This window comes from Schistocerca piceifrons, chromosome 3, assembly GCF_021461385.2.
Source record: "Schistocerca piceifrons isolate TAMUIC-IGC-003096 chromosome 3, iqSchPice1.1, whole genome shotgun sequence".
NCBI lineage: Eukaryota > Metazoa > Arthropoda > Insecta > Orthoptera > Acrididae > Schistocerca > Schistocerca piceifrons.
The window spans coordinates 894,604,928-894,628,844 of record NC_060140.1 but is presented as its reverse complement, the minus strand read 5'-3'; the positions used below and the strand labels follow the sequence as shown (position 1 = coordinate 894,628,844).

At 42.6% G+C, this 23,917-nt stretch overlaps 1 protein-coding gene across 1 annotated transcript in view; it reads right to left on the bottom strand.

The window, feature by feature from the left end:
* Positions 1 to 23,917, bottom strand: part of LOC124789386 (ubiquitin domain-containing protein UBFD1-like) — a 59,201-nt gene that overhangs the window by 16,664 nt on the left and 18,620 nt on the right. Inside the window, exons 3-4 of the mRNA XM_047256718.1 lie at positions 18,789 to 18,940; positions 1,665 to 1,787 (exon numbers count right to left, since the gene is read on the bottom strand). Coding sequence (XP_047112674.1) covers positions 1,665 to 1,787; positions 18,789 to 18,940 — 275 coding nt within the window. The remainder of the gene's footprint in view (positions 1 to 1,664; positions 1,788 to 18,788; positions 18,941 to 23,917) is intronic.

Here is a 23,917-nt window from a genome sequence, read left to right as displayed (position 1 = left end):
CCCCCCCCCCCCCCCCCAAAAGGGAATGCACTGGTTTTAAGCCGTCGGCACACGGACCGTGCATCTGAACGTTGAGCGTGCCGAGTTTCTGATGTCATAGTGTGGAATAGCACGTTCGGGAGTCTTCCCGAACATGCAAGGCAATGTCTAGCAGGTCACATATTCTGAGTGTGCGTCTGAGCATTGACCAAAGAGATGGCACAACGGCACCTATGTCATATACACGCCATCTCCCTTCAGAACAGAGTTGTGAGATACCATATTGGCATTCATTTCAAGCCTATACGTATATGTGCCGTTTCTGAGCACCAGCAAATTGGAGAATCACTCGAAAATCTGTTGTTAACAGTGTGATTAAAAAAAAAGGGGGGGGGAGAGAGGGAGAGAGAGAGAGGGAGGGAGGGAGGGAGAGAGAGAGAGAGAGAGAGAGAGAGAGAGAGAGAGAAACATCTTATTAGACATGCAGCACGGAAGGGAAAAGATGCTGCAAAGGCAGGGGCTCTGTGGTAGCCAAGCCCGAACCCGCCAAAGAGCGGCGAGCCTCATGGGGAGAGAAGGGCGGAGGGTGGGTGGGGGGGGGGGGGTCAAGAACTGTGTCGCTCATCTAAATTTTGTTGTTTGAATAGTGGATTTTTAGTGTGTGTGGTCCTGGCATTTGAACCGAGTGATTGTTTGACAATCCATTCCAACGGACTACGTAGTTGAAATGACAATGAGTAATTACACTCATAATGTAAGGTTTTAGTTGTAAATAGGAAGGCCCAAAATGTGAAGTGTTTGAATATCAGAATCTATTGGGATCTTGCCAAATAACAATGGACCTCACTGTGTGTCCCCAATCCGCCACGACTAATTAATGTTACAGGAACAAATCTTTAGCTGGCTGTGAGACAAGCAAGAGATCTGACACCATGGGGAAACCATATACATAGGGTTTAGGCACGCAGTCATAAAAATGTAACCCTCATTCCTGTTTCTGTAACTTTGTGCAGTATTAAAAGTGAGAAGGATCAGTTATTTTCAGATGTTAAAACATGGCATCTTGCAGTGTTTTTTCATTAAATACAAAATACAGCCTTTTATTGCTACAAAAATTACTCCACTTACAGCATTCTTAATAAATGGTAATTACATATTATTTGAAGGGCATCAACTTTAACATAAATGTTCAACACCTTACTAAACAAACATACGCATAAAAATAATGTGGGCTAGTGCTAAATCAAAGACACACAGCTGAAAAATCATAAGCAGAGGCGAACGAAACCTGAAATCAATTTGGAACCTGTATGAAATATTCAAAGGAAACATACACTACATAGCTGAAGTTTTACGAACCAAGTACATGGAATTCACAGAGAAATAGGCCACATTTCTTTTGTTCTTCACTACCACCCCCAGCACTGACGCCAATAGTAAACAGAGACGTAAATCAACAGCTATTAAGAAGTTTTAGATCAAGCAACTGTGAGGAATTTTAAAGCAGTCTTGCACAATGGACAAATCCAGTGACCGGTCGATTGGCACCGTAGGACCTTTTGAGGCCTGTTCAGATGGAGTTTAGTTATTACATACTGGAGCAAAATGTCAGAACAGGAAAATGAAAATTATGTTTATTAATAGTGATATCAGGGATCTCAAAACATTACCCAATTAGATCTCACCTTTGCATTTTTTATTCCAGGCATTGCATCTTCTGGAACACCTTTATCCAACACCTTCCGATGTTGTTTCTGTTTGCAAAACGGCTCCTTGCTTGTGGATACAGCTTTCTCCTCTAGCAATTCCTATTAACAAGAATGGTGTTACTTCTTATGATGACTAATGGATGTGCTGACAAATACAAATGATGCTTGCTTAAAAATCTATGGACAGAAAGGCAGTGGGAATTATGTATAGACAGACAGCTAAAGAGATTGCGCGCACACATACCCTCACAAAGCTGTCAAGCTGTGTATATAAAAATAAAAAGAACAATGGTGAAATATTCAAATAACTTACAAGAATGCATCTGAGTAACATCTTTGACAATAACCACTTTCTTGATAGGCGCACACTCAGCCATTTTCAATATACAAATGCATTGAGAAAATGTTGTGCAGGAAAATTTAAAACCTTGGTATGCAGATCACATGCAGAAATGTACAAAAACACACACACACACACACACACACACACACACACACACACTTTAAACACTACTGCCATCACAAAACTAGAGATGACCAATGTCAGAAGTTACTGATAATGAATATTAATAAACTTCTGTTGCTCTGTTGTTTGACCCGAGATAGAGCAGGATTTCAAGTAGAATTTAAGCAAAATCTCCATCTCTATTTACAAGGTTACATGTTAATTTGATTTGAGCTGCTTCCTTATGAATACTATCCCAATAGCTGGAAGAGCATGCCTGAATCTCACTATCGTGATATTCCATAGGATGACTTGTTCCAAGACAAGCATTCTGCAACAACAGATTTGTTCAGCTGTTTTAAATGTGCGATACTTATGCTCAGTACACCATTCCTCCACAGTCATACTAGTTTGACCAATACACAACGTATTACAATTGCAATGAATGCAATAGATACACACAGCAAAATCATCCTTTAATTTCCTAAAAAGGCTATAATCTTAGATTTTGGTCAAAAAACACATTTCACATCATTTTTCTGCAGAACATGACCAACCTTGTTGGAAATGCTTCCTGTGTAAAACAAAGAGGCCATAGTCTACGGTGTAACATTGATATTATCACCTCTCACAAGATTCACTGTTGGTCACTGGTGCAAAGTGCGACTACTCTTGTCTTTCGCTGTAGCCATTCTGATGGAAGGTCGGCTTCGAGATGATGTGGGCCTTACAAACCAAGGTACAAAGAACCCCTTCATGCTAAAGCAAATTGTGACAACTGTCAGCCTATGGATACAAATTAATGCGTACTGGCTTAACTATCAGCCTGTATATACTAACCAGTGCGTGTTGGCTTACTATGAACGGCATATTGAATGAATGACCAGTTGTACCAACCATCAATTGTGAATTCGGCGAGTGATGTTAATAATGATGTGGCACCAACGTCTACTGTCCTTTTGCCTGCACAGAATATACTTCCTACAGCATTGGTAGTTTTCTGTGGAAATATGATGTGTTTTTCGTTCACCACCTATGATTACAGGGTGTATACGTGGACAAGGGGGGGGGGGGGGGGGGGGGAAAAAAAAAAAAAAAAAAAAAAAAAATAATAATAATAATCTGGAATTTTGCCGGTTAAAAAATACATTTTTTCATGTTAAGTGACAGTATACTTTCCTTCAGAATCGGAAAACTTATCAATCCTTTGAATGATCAAGGTTTTGTACACTAGTGTAGAACCTTCCGCCCCTTTAAGAAACAAACCCCAGAAAAAAATGTGTTTTTGAGAGACACTTGATTTGCAGCAACAAGTACGCTGCATATTTTCGTATTACGAATGTATATAAACAAATTCCACCAAACACAGAATGTTTGTTCCCAAAGCATTGAAATTGGGAGATCACGATGTGCTTTTGTAAGCCAATCATAGCTCATGTCATGTGATCTCGCCAGCCAATGGTAGCAGATATTCATCACGTTTACATGGGGCACCCAAAACTGGATTTTGTAAAGTGATCTCCCAATACTGCTTGAGGGTGGTCAAGTAAACATTTCAAAATCTATTCTGGAAATCCGCTTCTGGTTGCCAGTTTTCCAATTCCACAACTGATTTTCGCTCCCAAGTAAACGCAGTCGGTATTGAAACGTGATTGGAGTGTAAGGTTTTGTCTTGTTTTTTCAAAATTTTGGCAAATATTGACAGAGTGGCTCTTTGTATAGTGAAAGATAAGTGGAAATATTAGACTGAAGCTGTTTATACCTCGTCTAATTGAAGAGAAATAGTGATTGTGCTGACTAAATCATCAACTATGTCTGCTGTTTTCCAGGCGCCGTAGTTAACTGTTCTAGCAAACCCACTTCAGACAACAAAAAACGGTTTCAGAAATTCAGTTTTTGTATTTCAGAAGATGTGTCGCATGTAAATGTAGTGATTCAGAGCATAGGATATGTGATGTAGTCAGCCTATAGCAACAACACTCTTAAGCAGCGTGAACAGACAAATAGAAAAAGTTAATGGTATAAACTAGCACACATAGTGTAGCTACAAGAAAAGCTAAACTTTCACATACCGGTATAATATTTGTCTTTTTTGCATGTGTTACACTTCAATACATCACACAAATGTGCCAGTAAAATGTTAAGTAATGCCGCAAATGTCTGGTCTCTAAATTCTTCTAAGTGGCTGGCCCTCAAAGTGTTAAGTTTTAAATGAGAATCAAACGCTCCACGATTTAAGAAACTCAAAGCACATTCGTATATGTAACATAACTCGTATTGCGTAAAATGAAATGTACTCTGAAAGTAACGCTTTTAAAACCACCAATCACAATGTTTTCCCGCGACCTATTAGACCAGAAAACAGCATTATTGTGCCTGTGCAGCTACGATGATGTAGGTAGTCCATATGTTCATACGTATATAGCATTAAGAGACCTTACATTACGTAACAAACAAAACAGGACATCAGAGAATACGCCATGAGCATCAGAATTTCGTACACGATGATTAGACTTAAATAGCACATTCGTATGTCCAGATTCACAAAGATGTACGCCACAAGCTGATATTAATCTTTTCAGTGTGGTTTTCGGGATGCAAATTTTCTTTGAGTACCAGTACCATATTATCTCATGTTTAGTTCTTTATTATGGCATAATGCCATACGTCCCAAAAGATAACAATGTGCATTTGAAATTCTGCAAACATTTGACACTATAGTGCGCGTCATTTACGATGGTGGCCGAGTTTAGGTTCGTTCTGCACATCTGAAGTCACAAAACACAGTCAGCCAATGAACAGACAACGACGTTGCCAGAGCTCAACTGCAGTGCAGAGCACGGACGAGTGTCTTCAGTTTTAGAAACATTCAGTCATAAATAAAATAACTGACCAAAAGCAATGTCTTGATAGCAGACTTTCTTTTATAGAAAGTTTGGAAAAAGCATTCTTTATACCAATTGCTTCATATTCTATTAATCAATTAACCAAAAAGCAATAAGCCTCCTAATTCAGGTGATAGCAAGGAAAGGTGTTTGTATCATTCTCACGAAATGCTTTTTCGCAATAAAGAGCAGCGGTAATCTTTTATTTCCTATTGTACTTCGACGAAACATGAGTAATTCATAGTCATACCAACAGTGTTTATCGGTATTTAGCGTGATATCTTAGAGTCCTCCAGAAGCTCAGGTAAACGAGCTGCCTTAGCGTAATGGTTAAGGTGTTTGACTGCTAAGCGAAAGGTTCTGAGTTCAAGCCTTGTTCGGTGATTAATATTTTCTTTATTTAAAATCAACATCGAAGTGTCTTACTTCATGAATTTTATTCGTTTGAATATAATTTTTTTGAAATTTCTAGTACTTTGTCTCTTCATTATAACCATAATAAATTTTCGGTTCTTCTAATTTTGTCCTCCAATATTTCTTTTCACAGAAATTAAAAACAATGAAAAGGCACACATACAATAGTCATGTTATCTGTTTTGTTTGTATATCTTCTCTTCCGCAGTCGCTGTTTTACTATTCATATTGAGATATATTCTTTTGCGACAGTATTAAAAGTATTATTTAGAGCATAATTTGAAACACATTCCTCTTCTGCAACTGTAATAAGCGTCTTATTTAGACCAGACGTGTTTTTCTCTTTTGAAGCATCTTCAGTGGACAGTATTTTGTCTCCTCAATTGCCAAGTCACCTTTGGTAGTTTTGTACTGCGGTAACACAATATTCAACGTTTGTGTCGGCTGATCAGTGTTTTAGCAAATAAATGCTGTTTGTGTGTGCCACACACAAAAACTATGTTTGACATAGCTCAGAGCACTTCACGGATACACAGTATATTCAAGTCCTGTTTTTCTAAGTCCACAGTTTTGTTTAATGTATTTTGCCTACTTCCTTTTGATTGACTGAAGTGCTTTAAAATAAAGCCAAATGTGCCCAGTGTAAATAAAACTTTTATTACAGTAGAGAAAGACGGAATATTTCTCAATATTAAATACGACACCTATCTGGTACTTAAATTAAATGAGATATTGTTAAACAGTAAATTTTATATGAAATTTAGGTATCTTGTCCACATTTCATTCTCAACATTGTAGCAACTAAAATCGACCATACGGAAAATATACTCTACGGACTTTTACCTCTGCAAACTTTTCAAAATTTCGTGCAATGGTTTACTACAGTTAATGCTGCAAAATAACTGCATTGAACATCACAACAAAATTAAGTAATTTATGGGGGGAGGTATCAGTCAAGAAGAAGTGTAAAAATCAAATTTTTGGGACAAATACTTCTTGTGAAATTGAATGAGAAGTGTGTCAAAGCAGTTGGAACACCATGCGTCTGCACAGGCGAGCAGTGCAGTGATGACAAAATGCGGGGAGCACGTCTCTGCAGCAGCGAAAGGGATAACGTGGCCGTCGCGGCTTTACTTCATAAACTTCGCGCTCCCCCCTAAACGTAAGTTTGTGAACTATACTATGCTATACTATGGCGCTGCTTCTCATGGTGTGTGCGTCGTTTGCAACTGGCAACGCAGCAACTCCCGCATCTGAGCAAGCATGTGCGAGCCGCCAAGATAAAAGAATTGAACTACAGCCAATAGTGTTTCCAATAAACTGACTGCCTCTGAAGAAAGGATTAATTAAAGCCTCTTTTATTCTTTTTTATTATGAAATCAACAAAAATAACTTCAGTGTTCTGCAAGGCAATTAATGCCCAACTGCCAAAAACCTGGAAATAAAATCAAATCAGAAAACTGAAACTAATACCATATTATACCCTTCCATAATTACGTGAACGTATTTAATTCACTTTATAGCTATGGGCCACAGAAATCGGTTTTGTTTTCATTTGACTCGACAGCTGTCAACCAAGAGGAAACAACAAAATCACTAAATGTAAACACGGTTCACGTGGAGACTACCCCTCACCTCACTACAAATCAAACTGCTCTGCATATGTGCGAATCTGGCAACTTGGGCGCACAAAGAAAATGTTTCCGGGTAGCACCTGGCTGCTTGTTGCTACTGCTGGAACAGCTCGTGTCCAGTTACCTTGGATGCAGCTAACAGCCGCACTTCAAATAGCTAGAAGCGGGAGAAGGTACTGCTCATATGCGACTTAACTGTGTACACGCATAAGCATCTCTGAATAATTAATCTAATCTAATCTTTAGAAACGCTTTCCTTGACATTGCCAGTCTACATTTTATATCCTCTCTACTTTGACCATCATCATTTATTTTGCTCCCTAAACAGCAAAACTCATCTACTGCTTTAAGTGTCTCATTTCCTAATCTAATTCCCTCAGCATCACCCAATTTAATTCCACTACATTCCATTATCCTTGTTGTGCTTTTGTTGATGTTCATCTTATATCCTCCTTTCAAGACACTGTGCATTCCGTTCAGCTGCTCTTCCAGGTCCTTTTCTGTCTCTGACAGAATTACAATGTCATCAGCAAACTTCAAAGTTTTTATTTCTTCTCCATGGATTTTAATTCCTACTCCAAAGTTTTCTTTTCCTTGCTTTACTGCTTGCTCAATATACAGACGGAATAACATCAGGGATAGGCTACAATCCTGTCTCACTCCATTCCCAACCACTGCTTCCCTTTCATGTCCCTCGACTCTCGTAACTGCCATCCGGTTTCTGTAAAAATTGTAAATAGCCTTTCGATCCCTGTATTTTACCCCTGCCACCTTCAGAATTGGAAAGAAAGGATTCCAGTTAACATTGTCAATAGCTTTCTGTGAGTCTACAAATGCTAGAAACATAGGTTTGCCTTTGCTTAATCTATCTTCTAAGATAAGTCTTAGGGTCAGTATTGCCTCAAGTGTTCCAACATTTCTACGGAATCCAAACTGATCTTCCCCGAGGTCGGCTTCTACTAGTTTTTCCATTCGTCTGTAAAGAATTCATGTTAGTATTTTTCAGCTGTGGCTTATTAAACTGATAGTTCAGTAATTTTCACATCTGTCAGAACCTGCTTCCTTTGGGATTGGAATTATTATATTCCTCTTGAAGTGAGGGTATTTCGCCTGTCTCATACATCTTTCTCAGCAGATGGTAAGAGTTTTCTCAGGACTGGCTCTCCCAAGGCTGTCAATAGCTCTAATGGAATGTTGTCTACTCCCGGGGCCTTGTTTCCACTTAGGTCTTTCAGTGCTCTGTCAAACTCTTCAAGCAGTATCATATCTCCCATTTCATCTTCATCTACATCCTCTTCCATTTCCATAATATTGTCCTCAAGTACATCGCCCTTGTACAGGCCCTCTATATACTCCTTCCACCTTTCTGCTTTCACTTCCTTGCTTCGAACTGGGTTTCCATCTGAGCTCTTGAAACTCATACAGTGGTTCTCTTTCCTCCGAGGGTCTCTTTGATTTTCCTGTAGGCAGTATCTATCTTACCCCTAGTGAGACAAGCCTCTACATCCTTACATTTGTCCTCTAACCATCCCTGCTTAGCCATTTTGCACTTCCTGTCAATCTCATTTTTGAGACGTTTGTATTCCTTTTTGCCTGCTTCATTTACTGCATTTTTATATTTTCTCCTTTCATCAACTAAATTCAATATTTCTTCTGTTAATCAAGGATTTCTACTAGCCCTCTTCTTTTTACCTACTTGATCCTCTGCCGCCTTCACTACTTCATCCCTCAAAGCTACCCGTTCTTCTTCTACTGTATTTCTTTCCCCCCCATTTCTGTCCATATTTCCCTTATGCTCTCCCTGAAATTCTGTACAACCTCCGGTTTAGTCACTTTATCCAGGTCCCATCTCCTTAAATTCCCACCTTTCTGCAGTGTCTTCAGTTTTAATCTATAGTTCATAACCAACAGATTGTGGTCAGAGTCCACATCTGCCCCTGGAAATGTCTTACAATTTAAAACCTCTTTCCTAAATCTCTGTCTTACCATTATATAATCTATCTAATACCTTCTAGTATCTCCAGTCTACTTCCACGTATACAACCTTCTTTCATGCACCTAAGGCTTCCATTTAGACCTGTGTTGACCAGTCTGTGTGGCAGTTGAAAATTGCAAAATAAAAGCCAAAGTCTTAAATTTTGCATTCAAGAAATTGTTTGTACAGGAGAATCCTACGAATATAACATCCTCTGATCATCGGAGAGACTCCCATATCGGTGACATTGTAATAAGCCCAACACAAAGTCCCAAGCAATTGGAAGCATCGGTGTAGATATAGATGTAGATTTATAAATTCAGTACACTAGATAAAAAGTCAGTAGTGTCATATCTCAATAAGGAACCTGAAACTTTCAGCACAGGCACATGTAGAGGAACTATGGCTGAAGTTTAAAAAGATAGTTGACCATGCATTGGATAGATATTAGAACAGTTCATAATGGGAGGGAACCTCCGTGGTATACAGTCACTGTAAAGAAACTTCTACAGAAACAGAGACCACAGCATAATAGGTGTAAAACAAAGCATAGGGCTGAAGACAGACAGATGCTGAATGAAAAACGTTTGGCTGTCAACAGCACAATGTGTGAGACCTTCAATTACTACTGTAGCATAGTATTGTCCAGTGATCTTTCACAGACCCAAAGACATTCTGGTCATACATAAAGTCTGTTAGTGGCACAAAAATTAGTGTCCAGTTCCTAGTGAGTGAGACACGAGCTGCAATTGAGGGTGGCAATGCGAAAGCTGAAATGCTTAACTTCGTTTTCAATTTTCCTTTACAAAGGAAAACCTATGAGAATGATCCAAATTTAATCCTCGTCCTACTGAAAAGATGAGCACAACGAAAATTAGTGTCAGTCAGTGGTGTTGAGAAACAGTCAAAATCGTTAAAACTAAACAAAACTCCAGCCCCCAACAGAATCCCGGTCAGATTGTATACTGTATTTGCAGCTGAGTTAACCCTCTTCTAAGTGTGATCTATCACAGAATCCCACCCCCCAAAAAAAAGAAGCCAGTTCTTGGGGAAAAAAAAGAGCACAGGTCACACCCCTCTACAAGAACAGTAGTAGAAGTGATTCACAAACCTACTGTTCAATATCCTTGACATAAATTTGTTGTAGAATCTTAGAACATATTCTGAGCTAAAACATAATGAGGTATCTTGGACAGAATGACCTCAATACCAACCAACATGGATTCGAAAAGCATCGATCATATGAAACCCCACTCACACTTTTCTCAAGACGTACTGAAAGCTTTGGATTCAGGCAATCAGGTAGATGCAGTATTTCCTGATTTCCAAAAAGCATCTGACTCAGTACCACACCTATGCTTATTGTTAAAAGCATGATCACATCAGGTAACAAGTGAAATTTGTGACTGGATTGGGGACTTTTTGGTACGGAGGATGCAACATGTTATCTCGGATGGAGAGTCACTGTCAGATGTTCAAGGAACTTCAGCTGTGTCCCAGGGAAGTGTGTTGGGACCCTTGCTGTTCATCTTGCACAGACACTATGTGATCGAAAGTATCTGGACACCTGGCTAAAAATGACCTACACGTTTGTGGCACCCTCCTTCGGTAATACTGGTATTCATAATGGTGTTGGCCCACCCTTAGCCTTTATGACAGCTTCCACTCGTGCAGGCATACATTCAATCAGGTGCTGGAAAGTTTCTTGGGGAATGGCAGCCCAATTGTCACGGAGAGCTGCACTGAGGAGAGGTATTGGTGATAGTCAGTGAGGCCTGGCACAAAGTCGGCATTCCAAAACATCCCAAAGGTTCAGGTCAGGAATCTGTGCAGGCCAGTCCATTACAGGGATGTTATTGTTGTGTAAACACTCCGCCACAGGCCATGCATTATGAACATCGTGTTGAAAGATGCAATCGCCATCCCTGAATTGCTCTTCTACAATGGGAAGCAAAAAGATGCTCGAAACATCAATGTAGGCCTGTGCTGTGATACTGCCACGCACAACAACAAGGGGTGCAAGCCCCCTTCCAGGAAAACACAACCACACCATAACACCACCGCTTCCGAATTTTACTGTGGGCATTACACATGCTGGCAGATGACGTTCACCGGGCATTCGCCATACCTACACCCTGCCATCGGATCACCACATTGTGTACCGTGATTCGTCACTCCACGCAATGTTTTTCCACTGTTCCATCGTCCAATGTTTATGCTCCTTACAACAAGTAGGGCGTCATTTGGCATTTCTGGCATGATGTGTGGCTTATGAGCAGCCGCTCGACCCATGAAATCCAAGTTTTCTCACCTCCCACCTAACTGTCATAGTACCTGTAGTGGATCCTGATGCAGTCTGGAATTCCTGTGTGATGATCTGGATACATGTCTGCCTATTACCCATTACAATGCTCTTCAACTGTCAGTGGTGTCTGTAAGTCAACAGACGAGGTCGAGCTGTACACTTTTGTGCTGTATGTGTCCCTTCATGTTTCCATTTCACTAGCACTGGGATTGTGGAAATCTCAAATACAGATGTATGACAGAAGTGACACCCAATCACCTGATCACGTTCGAAGTCCATGGGTTCCACAGAGTGCCCCATTCTGCTCTCTCATGCTGTCTAATGACTACTGAGGTTGCTGTTATGGAGTACCTGGCAGTAGGTGGTAGCACAAAGCACCTAATATGAAAAATGTATTTTTTGCTGATATCCGAATACTTTTGATCACATAGTGTATATTAACGACCTTGCAGACTTTTTGCAGATGACGCAATCTTGATAAGATTTCAGTGTGGTGCAGAGATTGGCAGCTTGCTCTAAATGTTAAGAAATGTAAAATTTTGCACTTCACAAAATGAAAAAAACTTAGTATCCTGTGAGTATAATATCAACGAGTCACTGTTAGAATCTGCCAATTCATAGAAATACCCGGTATAAAACTTTGCAAGGATATGAAATAGAATGATCACATATGCTCAGTTGTGCATAAAACAGGTGGTAGACTTTGGTTGATTGGTAGAATACTGGGGAAGTGCAATCAGTCTACAAAGGAGATTGCTTACAAATCACTCGTGTGATCCAACAGTGTGGGACCCGTAATAAGCAGACTAACTGGGGATATCGAACGAATACAGAGAAAGGTTGCACAAATGGTCACAGGTTTGTTTGATCCATGGGAGAGTGTCACACAGATAACAAAGGAACTGAACTGGAAGACTCTTTAAGATTGACGTAACTATTCCAAGAAAGTCTATTAACAAAGTTTCAACATAAACTTTTAAATGATGACTCTAGGAATATGCTACAACCCGCATGTATTGTATAGTACCTTCCTTCTAAAGCAACCATAGTACAACCATTCAGACCTGTCAGCCTGTACTAGATTTATCTTTACAATGTTGAACTGTGCCCTGCAGAGCTGTGGATGAGAAATGTATGTTTGATATTCAGTGTCAACATTTCATCATAGGTGTCAACACCAGTACTACTGTGGTGTGGAAAACTACTCTAAATTAAAGGATTAAATTTGACAACACAGAGAACAGTTGCGTGCTAAGTCATTGATATGCATTAACAAGACTAAAAACTTTGTTTGGTTTTGGATGAGTCCCTCTTCAGAACAATAGTCTACACATTCATACATGTATAGGAGTTCATTGTTCTGGCTGATTAAATTGTGCCAGCACGGCAGCTCAACTGGAATGGGGGTTGTACCAAGTAGAGTGTGTGGGGTAAGAAAGGATGTGGGGAAGGGCAGGGGAGAAAGAAGCAGCAGATGCACAGTATGGCAACACTGCATTGAAGAACTCATTCTGGCTGCAGGCAAGAGGAATTGTGCAAAAGACACTAACGATATAGAGAAGCTCACTGGGAGAATGAAATACTGCAGAGGTCGAAAGATACTGTGGGAAATAGGGTGTGATTGTGGTATGACAGAAGTTAGGGTTATGGATCAGAAGAGGTGGTTAGTGCAGGTCAGGGGCTAGCATAATTTGAGGCCAGCACAATTGTGTGCCCCACACTACTCCCATGCCTGCAAACAGAATGAGCTCACTTGTGCCACATTTCTACCCTGTGCACCTGCTGCCTCTCCCTCTCACACCCGACACAAACCCCTATCAAACCTGTGCCAATAAAACGTAGCCATACAGGTGTATGAATGAACTGTTCAATAAATAATGTCTCATTTTTTTACAGTAATTAATACACATTCAACATTGTCCTTCAATATGCTTCAAATATGACATTTCCCCTCCGTGTGTGTGAAGTTTTGACAGAATTTTGATAGATTGCAAAGGCATAACAGACCATCAAGATGGCATCTATGCAATACACTTGTAAGTTTAGTTTAGTTATGTCATGTTCTGTAGATAATTTTCACAATTATTTTATCAATATGATGAACAAGTCACAGATGATGTGACTTACCGAACGAAAGTACTGGCAGGTCGATAGACACACAAACAAACACAAACATACACATGAAATTCAAGCTTTTGCAACAAACTGTTGCCCCATCAGGAAAGAGGGAAGGAGAGGGAAAGATGAAAGGATGTGGGTTTTAAGGGAGAGGGTAAGGAGTCATTCCAATCCCGGGAGCGGAAAAAAGGGGTATACACTCGCGCACACACACACATATCCATCCGCACGTACACAGACACAAGCAGACATTTGTAAAGCCAAAGAGTTTGGGCAGAGATGTCAGTCGAGGCGGAAGTACAGAGGCAAAGATGTTGTTGAAAGACAGGTGAGGTATGAGCGGCGGCAAATTGAAATTAGCGGAGGTTGAGGCCTGGCGGGTAACGAGAAGAGATATACTGAAGGGCAAGTTCCCACCTCCGGAGTTCTGACAAGTTGGTGTTAGTGGGAAGTATCCAGATAACCCGGACGGTGTAACACTGTGCCAAGATGTGCTGGCCATGCACCAAGGCATGTTTAGCCACAGGGTGATCCTCATTACCAACAAACACTGTCTGCATGTGTCCATTCATGCGAATGGACAGTTTGTTGCTGGTCATTCCCACATAGAAAGCTTCACAGTGTAGGCAGGTCAGTTGGTAAATCACGTGGGTGCTTTCACACGTGGCTCTGCCTTTGATCGTGTACACCTTCCGGGTTACAGGACTGGAGTAGGTGGTGGTGGGAAGGTGCATGGGACAGGTTTTACAGCAGGGGGGGGGGGGGGGGGGGGCGATTACAAGGGTAGGAGCCAGAGGGTAGGGAAGGTGGTTTGGGGATTTCATAGGGATGAACTAAGAGGTTACGAAGGTTAGGTGGACGGCGGAAAGACACTCTTGGTGGAGTGGGGAGGATTTCACGAAGGATGGATCTCATTTCAGGGCAGGATTTGAGGAAGTCGTATCCCTGCTGGAGAGCCACACTCAGAGTCCGATCCAGTCCCGGAAAGTATCCTGTCACAAGTGGGGCACTTTTGGGGTTCTTCTGTGGGAGGTTCTGGGTTTGAGGAGATGAGGAAGTGGCTCTGGTTATTTGCTTCTGTACCAGGTCGAGAGGGTAGTTGCGGGATGCGAAAGCTGTTTTCAGGTTATTGGTGTAATGGTTCAGGGATTCCGGACTGGAGCAGATTCGTTTGCCACGAAGACCTAGGCTGTAGGGAAGGGACCGCTTGATGTGGAATGGGTGGCAGCTGTCATAATGGAGGTACTGTTGCTTGTTGGTGGGTTTGATGTGGACGGACGTGTGAAGCTGGCCATTTGACAGGTGGAGGTCAACGTCAAGGAAAGTGGCATGGGATTTGGAGTAGGGCCAGGTGAATCTGATGGAACCAAAGGAGTTGAGGTTGGAGAGGAAATTCTGGAGTTCTTCTTCACTGTGAGCCCAGATCATGAAGACGTCATCAATAAATCTGTACCAAACTTTGGGTTGGCAGGCCTGGGTAACCAAGAAGGCTTCCATGAATAGGCTGGCGTACGAGGGGCGCCATCCTGGTGCCCATGGCTGTTCCCTTTAATTGTTGGTATGTCTGGCCTTCGAAAGTGAAGAAGTTGTGGGTCAGGATGAAGCTGGCTAAGGTAATGAGGAAAGAGGTTTTTGGTAGGGTGGCAGGTGATCGGCGTGAAAGGAAGTGCTCCATCGCAGCGAGGCCCTGGACGTGCGGAATATTTGTGTATAAGGAAGTGGCATCAATGGTTACAAGGATGGTTTCCGGGGGTAACAGACTGGGTAAGGATTCCAGGCGTTCGAGAAAGTGGTTGGTGTCTTTGATGAAGAATGGGAGACTGCATGTAATGGGTTGAAGGTGTTGATCTATGTAGGCAGAGATACGTTCTGTGGGGGCTTGGTAGCCAGCTACAATGGGACGGCCGGGATGATTGGGTTTGTGAATTTTAGGAAGAAGGTAGAAGGTAGGGGTGCGGGGTGTTAGTGGGGTCAGGAGGTTGATGGAATCAGGTGAAAGGTTTTGTAGGGGGCCTAAGGTTCTGAGGATTCCTTGAAGCTCCGCCTGGACATCAGGAATGGGATTACCTTGGCAAACTTTGTATGTAGTGTCATCTGAAAGCTAACGCAGCCCTCAGCCACATACTCCCGACGATCAAGTACCACGGTTGTGGAACCCTTGTCCGCCGGAAGAATGACGATGGATCGGTCAGCCTTCAGATCACGGATAGCCTGGGCTTCAGCAGTGGTGATGTTGGGACCAGGATTAAGGTTTTTCAAGAAGGATTGAGAGGCAAGGCTGGAAGTCAGAAATTCCTGGAAAGTTTGGAGAGGGCGATTTTGAGGAAGAGGAGGTGGGTCCCGCTGTGACGGAGGACGGAACTGTTCCAGGCAGGGTTCAATTTGGATAGTGTCTTGGGGAGTTGGACCATTAGGAGTAGGATTAGGATCATTTTTCTTCGTGGCAAAGTGATATTTCCAGCAGAGAGTACGGGTGTAGGACAGTAAATCTTTGACAGGGGCTGTTTGGTTGAATCTGGGAGTGGGGCTGAAGGGGAGGCCTTTGGATAGGACAGAGGTTTCGGATTGGGAGAGAGGTTTGGAGGAAAGGTTAACTACTGAATTAGGGTGTTGTGGTTCCAGATTGTGTTGATTGGAATTTTGAGGTTTTGGGGGGAGTGGAGCTGGAAGTGGGAGATTGAGTAGATGGGAGAGACTGCGTCTGTGTGCAATGAGAGGAGGTTGAGGTTTGCTGGAAAGGTTATGAAGGGTGAGTGAGTTGCCTTTCCGGAGGTGGGAAACCAGGAGATTGGATAGTTTTTTGAGGTGGAGGGTGACATGCTGTTCTAATTTGCGATTGGCCTGTAGGAGGATACTGCTCCAGTCCGGAGTCCCTGAACCATTACACCAACAACCTGAAAACAGCTTTCGCATCCCGCAACTACCCTCCCGACCTGGTACAGAAGCAAATAACCAGAGCCACTTCCTCATCCCCTCAAACCCAGAACCTCCCACAGAAGAACCCCAAGAGTGCCCCACCTGTGACAGGATACTTTCCGGGACTGGATCCGATTCTGAATGTGGCTCTCCAGCAGGGATACGACTTCCTAGAATCCTGCCCTGAAATGAGATCCATCCTTCATGAAATCCTCCCCACTCCACCAAGAGAGTGTATCCGCCGTCCACCTAACGTTCGTAACCTCTTAGTTCATCCCTATGAAATCCCCAAACCACCTTCCCTACCCTCTGGCTCCTACCCTTGTAACCGCCCCCGGTGTAAAACCTGTCCATGCACCCTCCCACCACCAACCTACTCCAGTCCTGTAACCCGGAAGGTGTACACGATCAAAGGCAGAGCCACGTGTGAAAGCACCCATGTGATTTACCAACTGACCTGCCTACACTGTGAAGCTTTCTATGTGGGAATGACCAGCAACAAACTGTCCATTCGCATGAATGGACACAGGCAGACAGTGTTTGTTGGTAATGAGGATCACCCTGTGGCTAAACATGCCTTGGTGCATGGCCAGCACATATTGGCACAGTGTTACACCGTCCGGGTTATCTGGATACTTCCCACTAACACCAACCTGTCAGAACTCCGAGGATGGGAACTTGCCCTTCAGTATATCCTCTCTTCTCGTTACCCGCCAGGCCTCAACCTCCGCTAATTTCAAGTTGCCACCACTCATACCTCACCTGTCATTCAACAACATCTTTGCCTCTGTACTTCCGCCTCGACTGACATCTCTGCCCAAACTCTTTGCCTTTACAAATGTCTGCTTGTGTCTGTGTATGTGCGAATGGATATGTGTGTGTATGCGAGTGTATACCTGTCCATTTTTCCCCCTAAGGTAAGTCTTTCCGCTCCCGGGATTGGAATGACTCCTTACCGTCTCCCTTAAAACCCACATCCTTTCGTCTTTCCCTCTCCTTCCCTCTTTCCTGATGAAGCAACTGTTGGTTACGAAAGCTAGAATTTTGTGTGTCTATCGACCTGCCAGTGCTTTCATTTGCTAAGTCACAAAATAAATAAATATATATATATATATATATATACTATATATATATATATATAGTGTTTATATTAATATTACTGAAATTTTTAGTTCTATACATGCAACTACATTTAGAGGTACAATTTTTTTTTACCAGTCCTGAAACAGAAACTCATCCATGGAACAGGAGGAGTTGTCCAAAAGAAATGATTTTAAGCTGGATTTAAAACTTGATTTGCTAACAGCTAGACACTTTATGTTGTTGGGCAAATGATCAAATATTTTTGCTGCTGAATAATGCATGTCATTTTGAGCAACAATAACTGCAGTGAGAGATGTGTAAAGAGTTAGTGACAGGAAGTGCAGAAACTGAGCTCTAAGAGCAGCCACCTTTGAGAAGCCCCATCAGAGCTACAGCTTCTGACATAGGGAATCGTGCAGCTGCCATTATTCGTGCAGACCGGCACATCGTAATTTGACAATTGGCTCTACAGCTATTGGTGGGCATTGGAAGAATATGTGTGTGTGTGTGTGTGTGTGTGTGTGTGTGTGTGTGTGTGTGTGTTTGGGCGGGTGGGGGCGGGGGGAGTGAGCCTCTTCTGACATTCAAAGCGAGATGGCTTCAATGAATGTTAGCAACAAATGACAAGATTCAGTTTCAGACCAATGGAGAATCCTTTCAGAAGACTGTTACAGGTGACAAAACCTGGTTGCCTCACTTCAAGCTAGAAACAATTTTAAGCCAATCAATGGAATGAAGAAATTCAAAGTAGCTCAATTGGCTGGCAAAGTCATGATAGTCTTCTGGTGTAGAGGTGGTGCCATTCTCGTGTGTGTTTTTCCAAGAGGCCTACCATTTAATTAAGAGTCATACGTGAAGACCCTGACAAAAACCCAAGATCCATTTCCAAAGTAAATAGTGTGACAAGAACCCAACAGAAACATTGCTCTATCACCACTACACGCAAGCCTCAGGAATGTGAACATATCCAACCCAGCCCAAGACCTCTCATCCTTGAATTTCCACATGTTGGACCACTTAAGGATTCTCTATGTGGAACACACTTTGAAGACAATGAGAACGTAATTCATAGTAATGAACACAGGACAAGAGCTTTTACCAACAGGATGTTTGTGATCTTACGCAATGCTGGCATAAGGCCATACAATGTTCAAAGGAGGAGGGGGCGGGCATGAGTTGTACTTTTACTAGAACAAGATAATATTGTGCCAGCCACATTAATCTGGAGGTAAACAAGTTCCCTGAATTCCTTTCTCCATTATTTGTTTTTTCTTACAAACTTACACAAATAAGCTACAATGCAACAGTGACTACAAACACAATACCTGCTTGCTGGGGGTAGACACTGCCAGCACATCGTCCAATTTTGAGCCTACAACCATTACTTTAGCACCTTTAACAACACCAAGTTCCCTCAGTGTCCTTTCATCTTTTGCAAGTCCTTTTATCATAACTTTCTGCATGGCCTGTGGAACACCTGCAAAATAAACCATAATCCTCTTATTTCTGTTCCAGTCAGATTATGTAGATATTAACTATACAAGAAATTATGTGAGATGCCAAGACATACATACTTTCTCAACTGTAAATATACAAATGCACATTTATGATAGTTTTACTACAGTGTACACTTGGTTTTTTATATCTACCTTTATCTTCACATGAAATATAACCATCATGAAAGTTCAACATACCAAAGTAAAAGACAATGACAATTTTGAAGGGGCTTAACTACATGGTGGTGGTTGTTGCTGTCGTCGTCGTCGTGTTCTTCAGTCCAGAGACTGGTTTGATGCAGCTGTCCACACTAATCTATCCTGCGCAAGCTTCTACACCTCCTAATAACTATTGCATCCTACATCCTTCTGAATTTGCTTAGTGTAATCATCTCTTGGTCTCCCTCTACGATTTTTACCCTCCGCGCTGCCCTCCAATACAATTGGTGATCCCTCCTCAAAATATGTCTTACCAACTGATTCCTCCTTCTAGTCAAGCTGTATCACAAATTCCTCTTCTCCCCAATTTGATTCAGTACCTCCTCATTAGTTTCGTGATCTACCCATCTAATCTTCAGCATTCTACTGTAGCACTAGCACCGCATTTCGAAATATTCTATTCTCTTCTTGTCTAAACTATTTATTGTCCACGTTTCACATCCATACATGGCTACACTCCATAGAAATACTTTTAGAAAAGACTTCCTGACACTTAAATCTATACTCAATGTTAACAAATTTCTCTTCTTCATAAACGCTTTTCCTGCCATTGCCAGTCAACATTTTATATCCTCTCTACTTCAACCATCATTAGTTATTTTGCTCCCCAAATAGCAAAACTCATCTACTACTTTAAGTGTCTTATTTCCTAATCTAATCCCCTCAGCATCACATGACTTCATTCGACGACATTCCATTATCCTTGCTGTGCTTTTGTTGATGATGTTCTTATATCCTCCTATCAAGACAATGTCCATTCCGTTCAACTGCTCTTCCAATTCCTTTGCTGTCTCTGACAGAACTAGATGTCATTGGCAAACTTCAAAGTTTTTATTTCTTCTCCGTGGATTTTAATTCCTACTCTCAAGTTTTCTTTTCCTTGCTTTACTGCTTGCTCGATATACAGACTGAATAACATCAGGGATAGGCTACAATCCTGTCTCACTCCCTTCCCAACCACTGCTTCCCTTTCATGCCCCTTGACCCTCATAACTACCATCTGGTATCTGTACAAATTGTAAATAGCCTTTTGCTCCCTGTATTTGACCAATGCCATCTTCAGAATTTGAAAGAGTATGCCAGTCAATATTGTCAAAAGCTTTCTCTAAGTCTACAAATGCTAGAAACGTGGGCTTGCCTTTCCTTAAACTATCTTCTAAGATAAGTTGTAATGGTGAGTATTACCTCACATGCTCCAGCATTTCTATGGAATCTGAACTGATCATCTCCAAGGCTGGCTTCTACCAGTTTTTCCATTCATCAGTATAGAATTCATGTCAATATTTTGCAGCCGTGACTTATTAAACGTGTAGTTCAGTAACTTCAACACCTGTCAACACCAGCTTTCTTTGGGATTGGAATTATTGTATTCTTCTTGAAATCTGAAGGTATTTTGTCTGTCTCATACATCTTGCTCACCAGATGGAAGAGTTTTGTCATGGCTGGCACTCCCATGGCTATCAGTAGTTCTAATGGAATGTTGTGTACTCCCAAGTCTTTCAGTGCTCTGCCAAATTCTTCACACAGTATCGTACCTCCCATTTCATTTTCATCTACGCCCTCTTCCACTTCTGTAATATTGCCTTCAAGTACATCACCCTTGTGTAGAGTGTCTATATACTCCTTCCACCTTTCTGCTTTCCCTTCTTTGCTTAGGCCCGTGTTACACTATCAAATTTTTTTGTCGAATATCTTTGTCAAAGAAACTTGATGTGTTACACTATCAAATTTTTTTGTCGAATGTCTTTGTCAAAGAAACTTGATGGTGTAATAGGGCCTCACTGTAGATTTGATCTAGAAGTCACATATATATGACTACGAAGTTTTTCACGACAGAGTCCTTGCAAAAAAGTTCTCTGTTTACTTGCCGCGTCAAATTTGGATAAAATCCTGAGCTTTCGATGACTACCTCCGTCATCTTCATCAGGGGTAAAACTGACTGTCGTGGACCAGTGAGGCTTCCGCTTCTATAAGCAGTGGACGGCTTCTGATTGACTGGATGACGTCACGGTGAAAACGGAGGTGGTGGCCTCTATGTCCGTAGATTTTGTTTCCGTACTTTATCCAGTGTTGCTTGTAGCGCCATCCATCGCAACAGGCGGAGAACTGGGAGGAATGTAAGAAATCTCCCTTGCGCTCTTTCTTTATCAGCTGCGCGCTTCCATGCTTTGGTGAGTGCATATCCGGAGTCTCTGTTGAAATTATTTTCACATAGTCTAATTTCAACTGCTTCCCTGATGACAGAGTCCCAATAGTTTGAAGTGTGAGCAAGTATTCTTGTTGTATCGAATAGAATATGTTTATTTAACAAACTGCGCTCAGCCAACGCTGATTTTTCTAGATACCTGTATTTCAGGTGACGCCGATGTTCCACACAGCGGTCGGCAACACTTCTTATAGACTGGCCCATATAATTTTGCTACACTCGCAAGGAATGCTGTAAATTTCCGGTACTCTCAGGCCGAGATTATCTTTCATGGGTCGCAACATTTCCTTAATCTTCCTGGGTGGCAGAAGACTGGTCTGATTCCCTGCCAGCTCAGGACTCTACTGATCTCTACGATATATATGTTACATGGAAGGAAAAGGTCAAAATAGTGGAACAAACAGTTACTGAAGACCTGATGCTAGGTGAAAACAATATGATAAACTGGAGCATCCTACAATTTAGAATGTCATGGATTCGGTGTTAAAAGTTCCATCATGCATATAAAGGACAATATAAGGTTACAGCACTGAAACTCCCAAGCACGTTGGAACTTTAATACATACACTCCTGGAAATTGAAATAAGAACACCGTGAATTCATTGTCCCAGGAAGGGGAAACTTTATTGACACATTCCTGGGGTCAGATACATCACATGATCACACTGACAGAACCACAGGCACATAGACACAGGCAACAGAGCATGCACAATGTCGGCACTAGTACAGTGTATATCCACCTTTCGCAGCAATGCAGGCTGCTATTCTCCCATGGAGACGATCGTAGAGATGCTGGATGTAGTCCTGTGGAACGGCTTGCCATGCCATTTCCACCTGGCGCCTCAGTTGGACCAGCGTTCGTGCTGGACGTGCAGACCGCGTGAGACGACGCTTCATCCAGTCCCAAACATGCTCAATGGGGGACAGATCCGGAGATCTTGCTAGCCAGGGTAGTTGACTTACACCTTCTAGAGCACGTTGGGTGGCACGGGATACATGCGGACGTGCATTGTCCTGTTGGAACAGCAAGTTCCCTTGCCGGTCTAGGAATGGTAGAACGATGGGTTCGATGACGGTTTGGATGTACCGTGCACTATTCAGTGTCCCCTCGACGATCACCAGTGGTGTACGGCCAGTGTAGGAGATCGCTCCCCACACCACGATGCTGGGTGTTGGCCCTGTGTGCCTCGGTCGTATGCAGTCCTGATTGTGGCGCTCACCTGCACGGCGCCAAACACGCATACAACCATCAATGGCATCAAGGCAGAAGCGACTCTCATCGCTGAAGACGACACGTCTCCATTCGTCCCTCCATTCACGCCTGTCGCGACACCACTGGAGGCGGGCTGCACGATGTTGGGGCGTGAGCGGAAGACGGCCTAACGGTGTGCGGGACCGTAGCCCAGCTTCATGGAGACGGTTGCGAATGGTCCTCGCCGATACCCCAGGAGCAACAGTGTCCCTAATTTGTTGGGAAGTGGCGGTGCGGTCCCCCACGGCACTGCGTAGGATCCTACGGTCTTGGCGTGCATCCGTGCGTCGCTGAGGTCCGGTCCCAGGTCGACGGGCACGTGCACCTTCCGCCGACCACCGGCGACAACATCGATGTACTGTGGAGACCTCACGCCCCACGTGTTGAGCAATTCGGCGGTACGTCCACCCGGCCTCCCGCATGCCCACTATACGCCCTCGCTCAAAGTCCGTCAACTGCACATACGGTTCACGTCCACACTGTCGCGGCATGCTACCAGTGTTAAAGACTGCGATGGAGCTCCGTATGCCACGGCAAACTGGCTGACACTGACGGCGGCGGTGCACAAATGCTGCGCAGCTAGCGCCATTCGACGGCCAACACCGCGGTTCCTGGTGTGTCCGCTGTGCCGTGCGTGTGATCATTGCTTGTACAGCCCTCTCGCAGTGTCCGGAGCAAGTATGGTGGGTCTGACACACCGGTGTCAATGTGTTCTTTTTTCCATTTCCAGGAGTGCATATGGTATGCAACATGGCACATGTAAAGAAATGTTTTACTAGAGATCTGTCCCCCCAGAAGAAGAGGAAAATAGGAAGTTAAATTAACAGTGCTGATGAAGTAATTAAGTGTAATATATCTAACTGCCAATAATGGACATGTCAATACTGTATTGGTATATTAATTTGACTATGTTTCCTTCTATTTAAGTTTATGAATGTTTATTGTGACTCTTGTAATGGACATGTCTAAAAATTAAGAATATATGTAGTTTAGTGACAGGCTGCTTTGAACATATTCAGTTACACAGCCTCTTATTTAGCCTGTTGTGTTGAAAGCAGAGCAATTCAAGAGATAGTAAGAGTGGGCCCAGCACTAACAACACTTGTTAGACAGTGTAACTGGTGCAAGCAGTCATAAAGAAATTACTAGAAGAAGCTGGGGCTCACACAGTGTGATGGGTTGTTACATGCTAAGAGCCAGTGAAGCGAGGTGCTGCATTTGACTGCAGAATGGCACTGCGGAGAGCAGCCTGACAGTGTGGTGAGACTTCAGGCAGTGAAT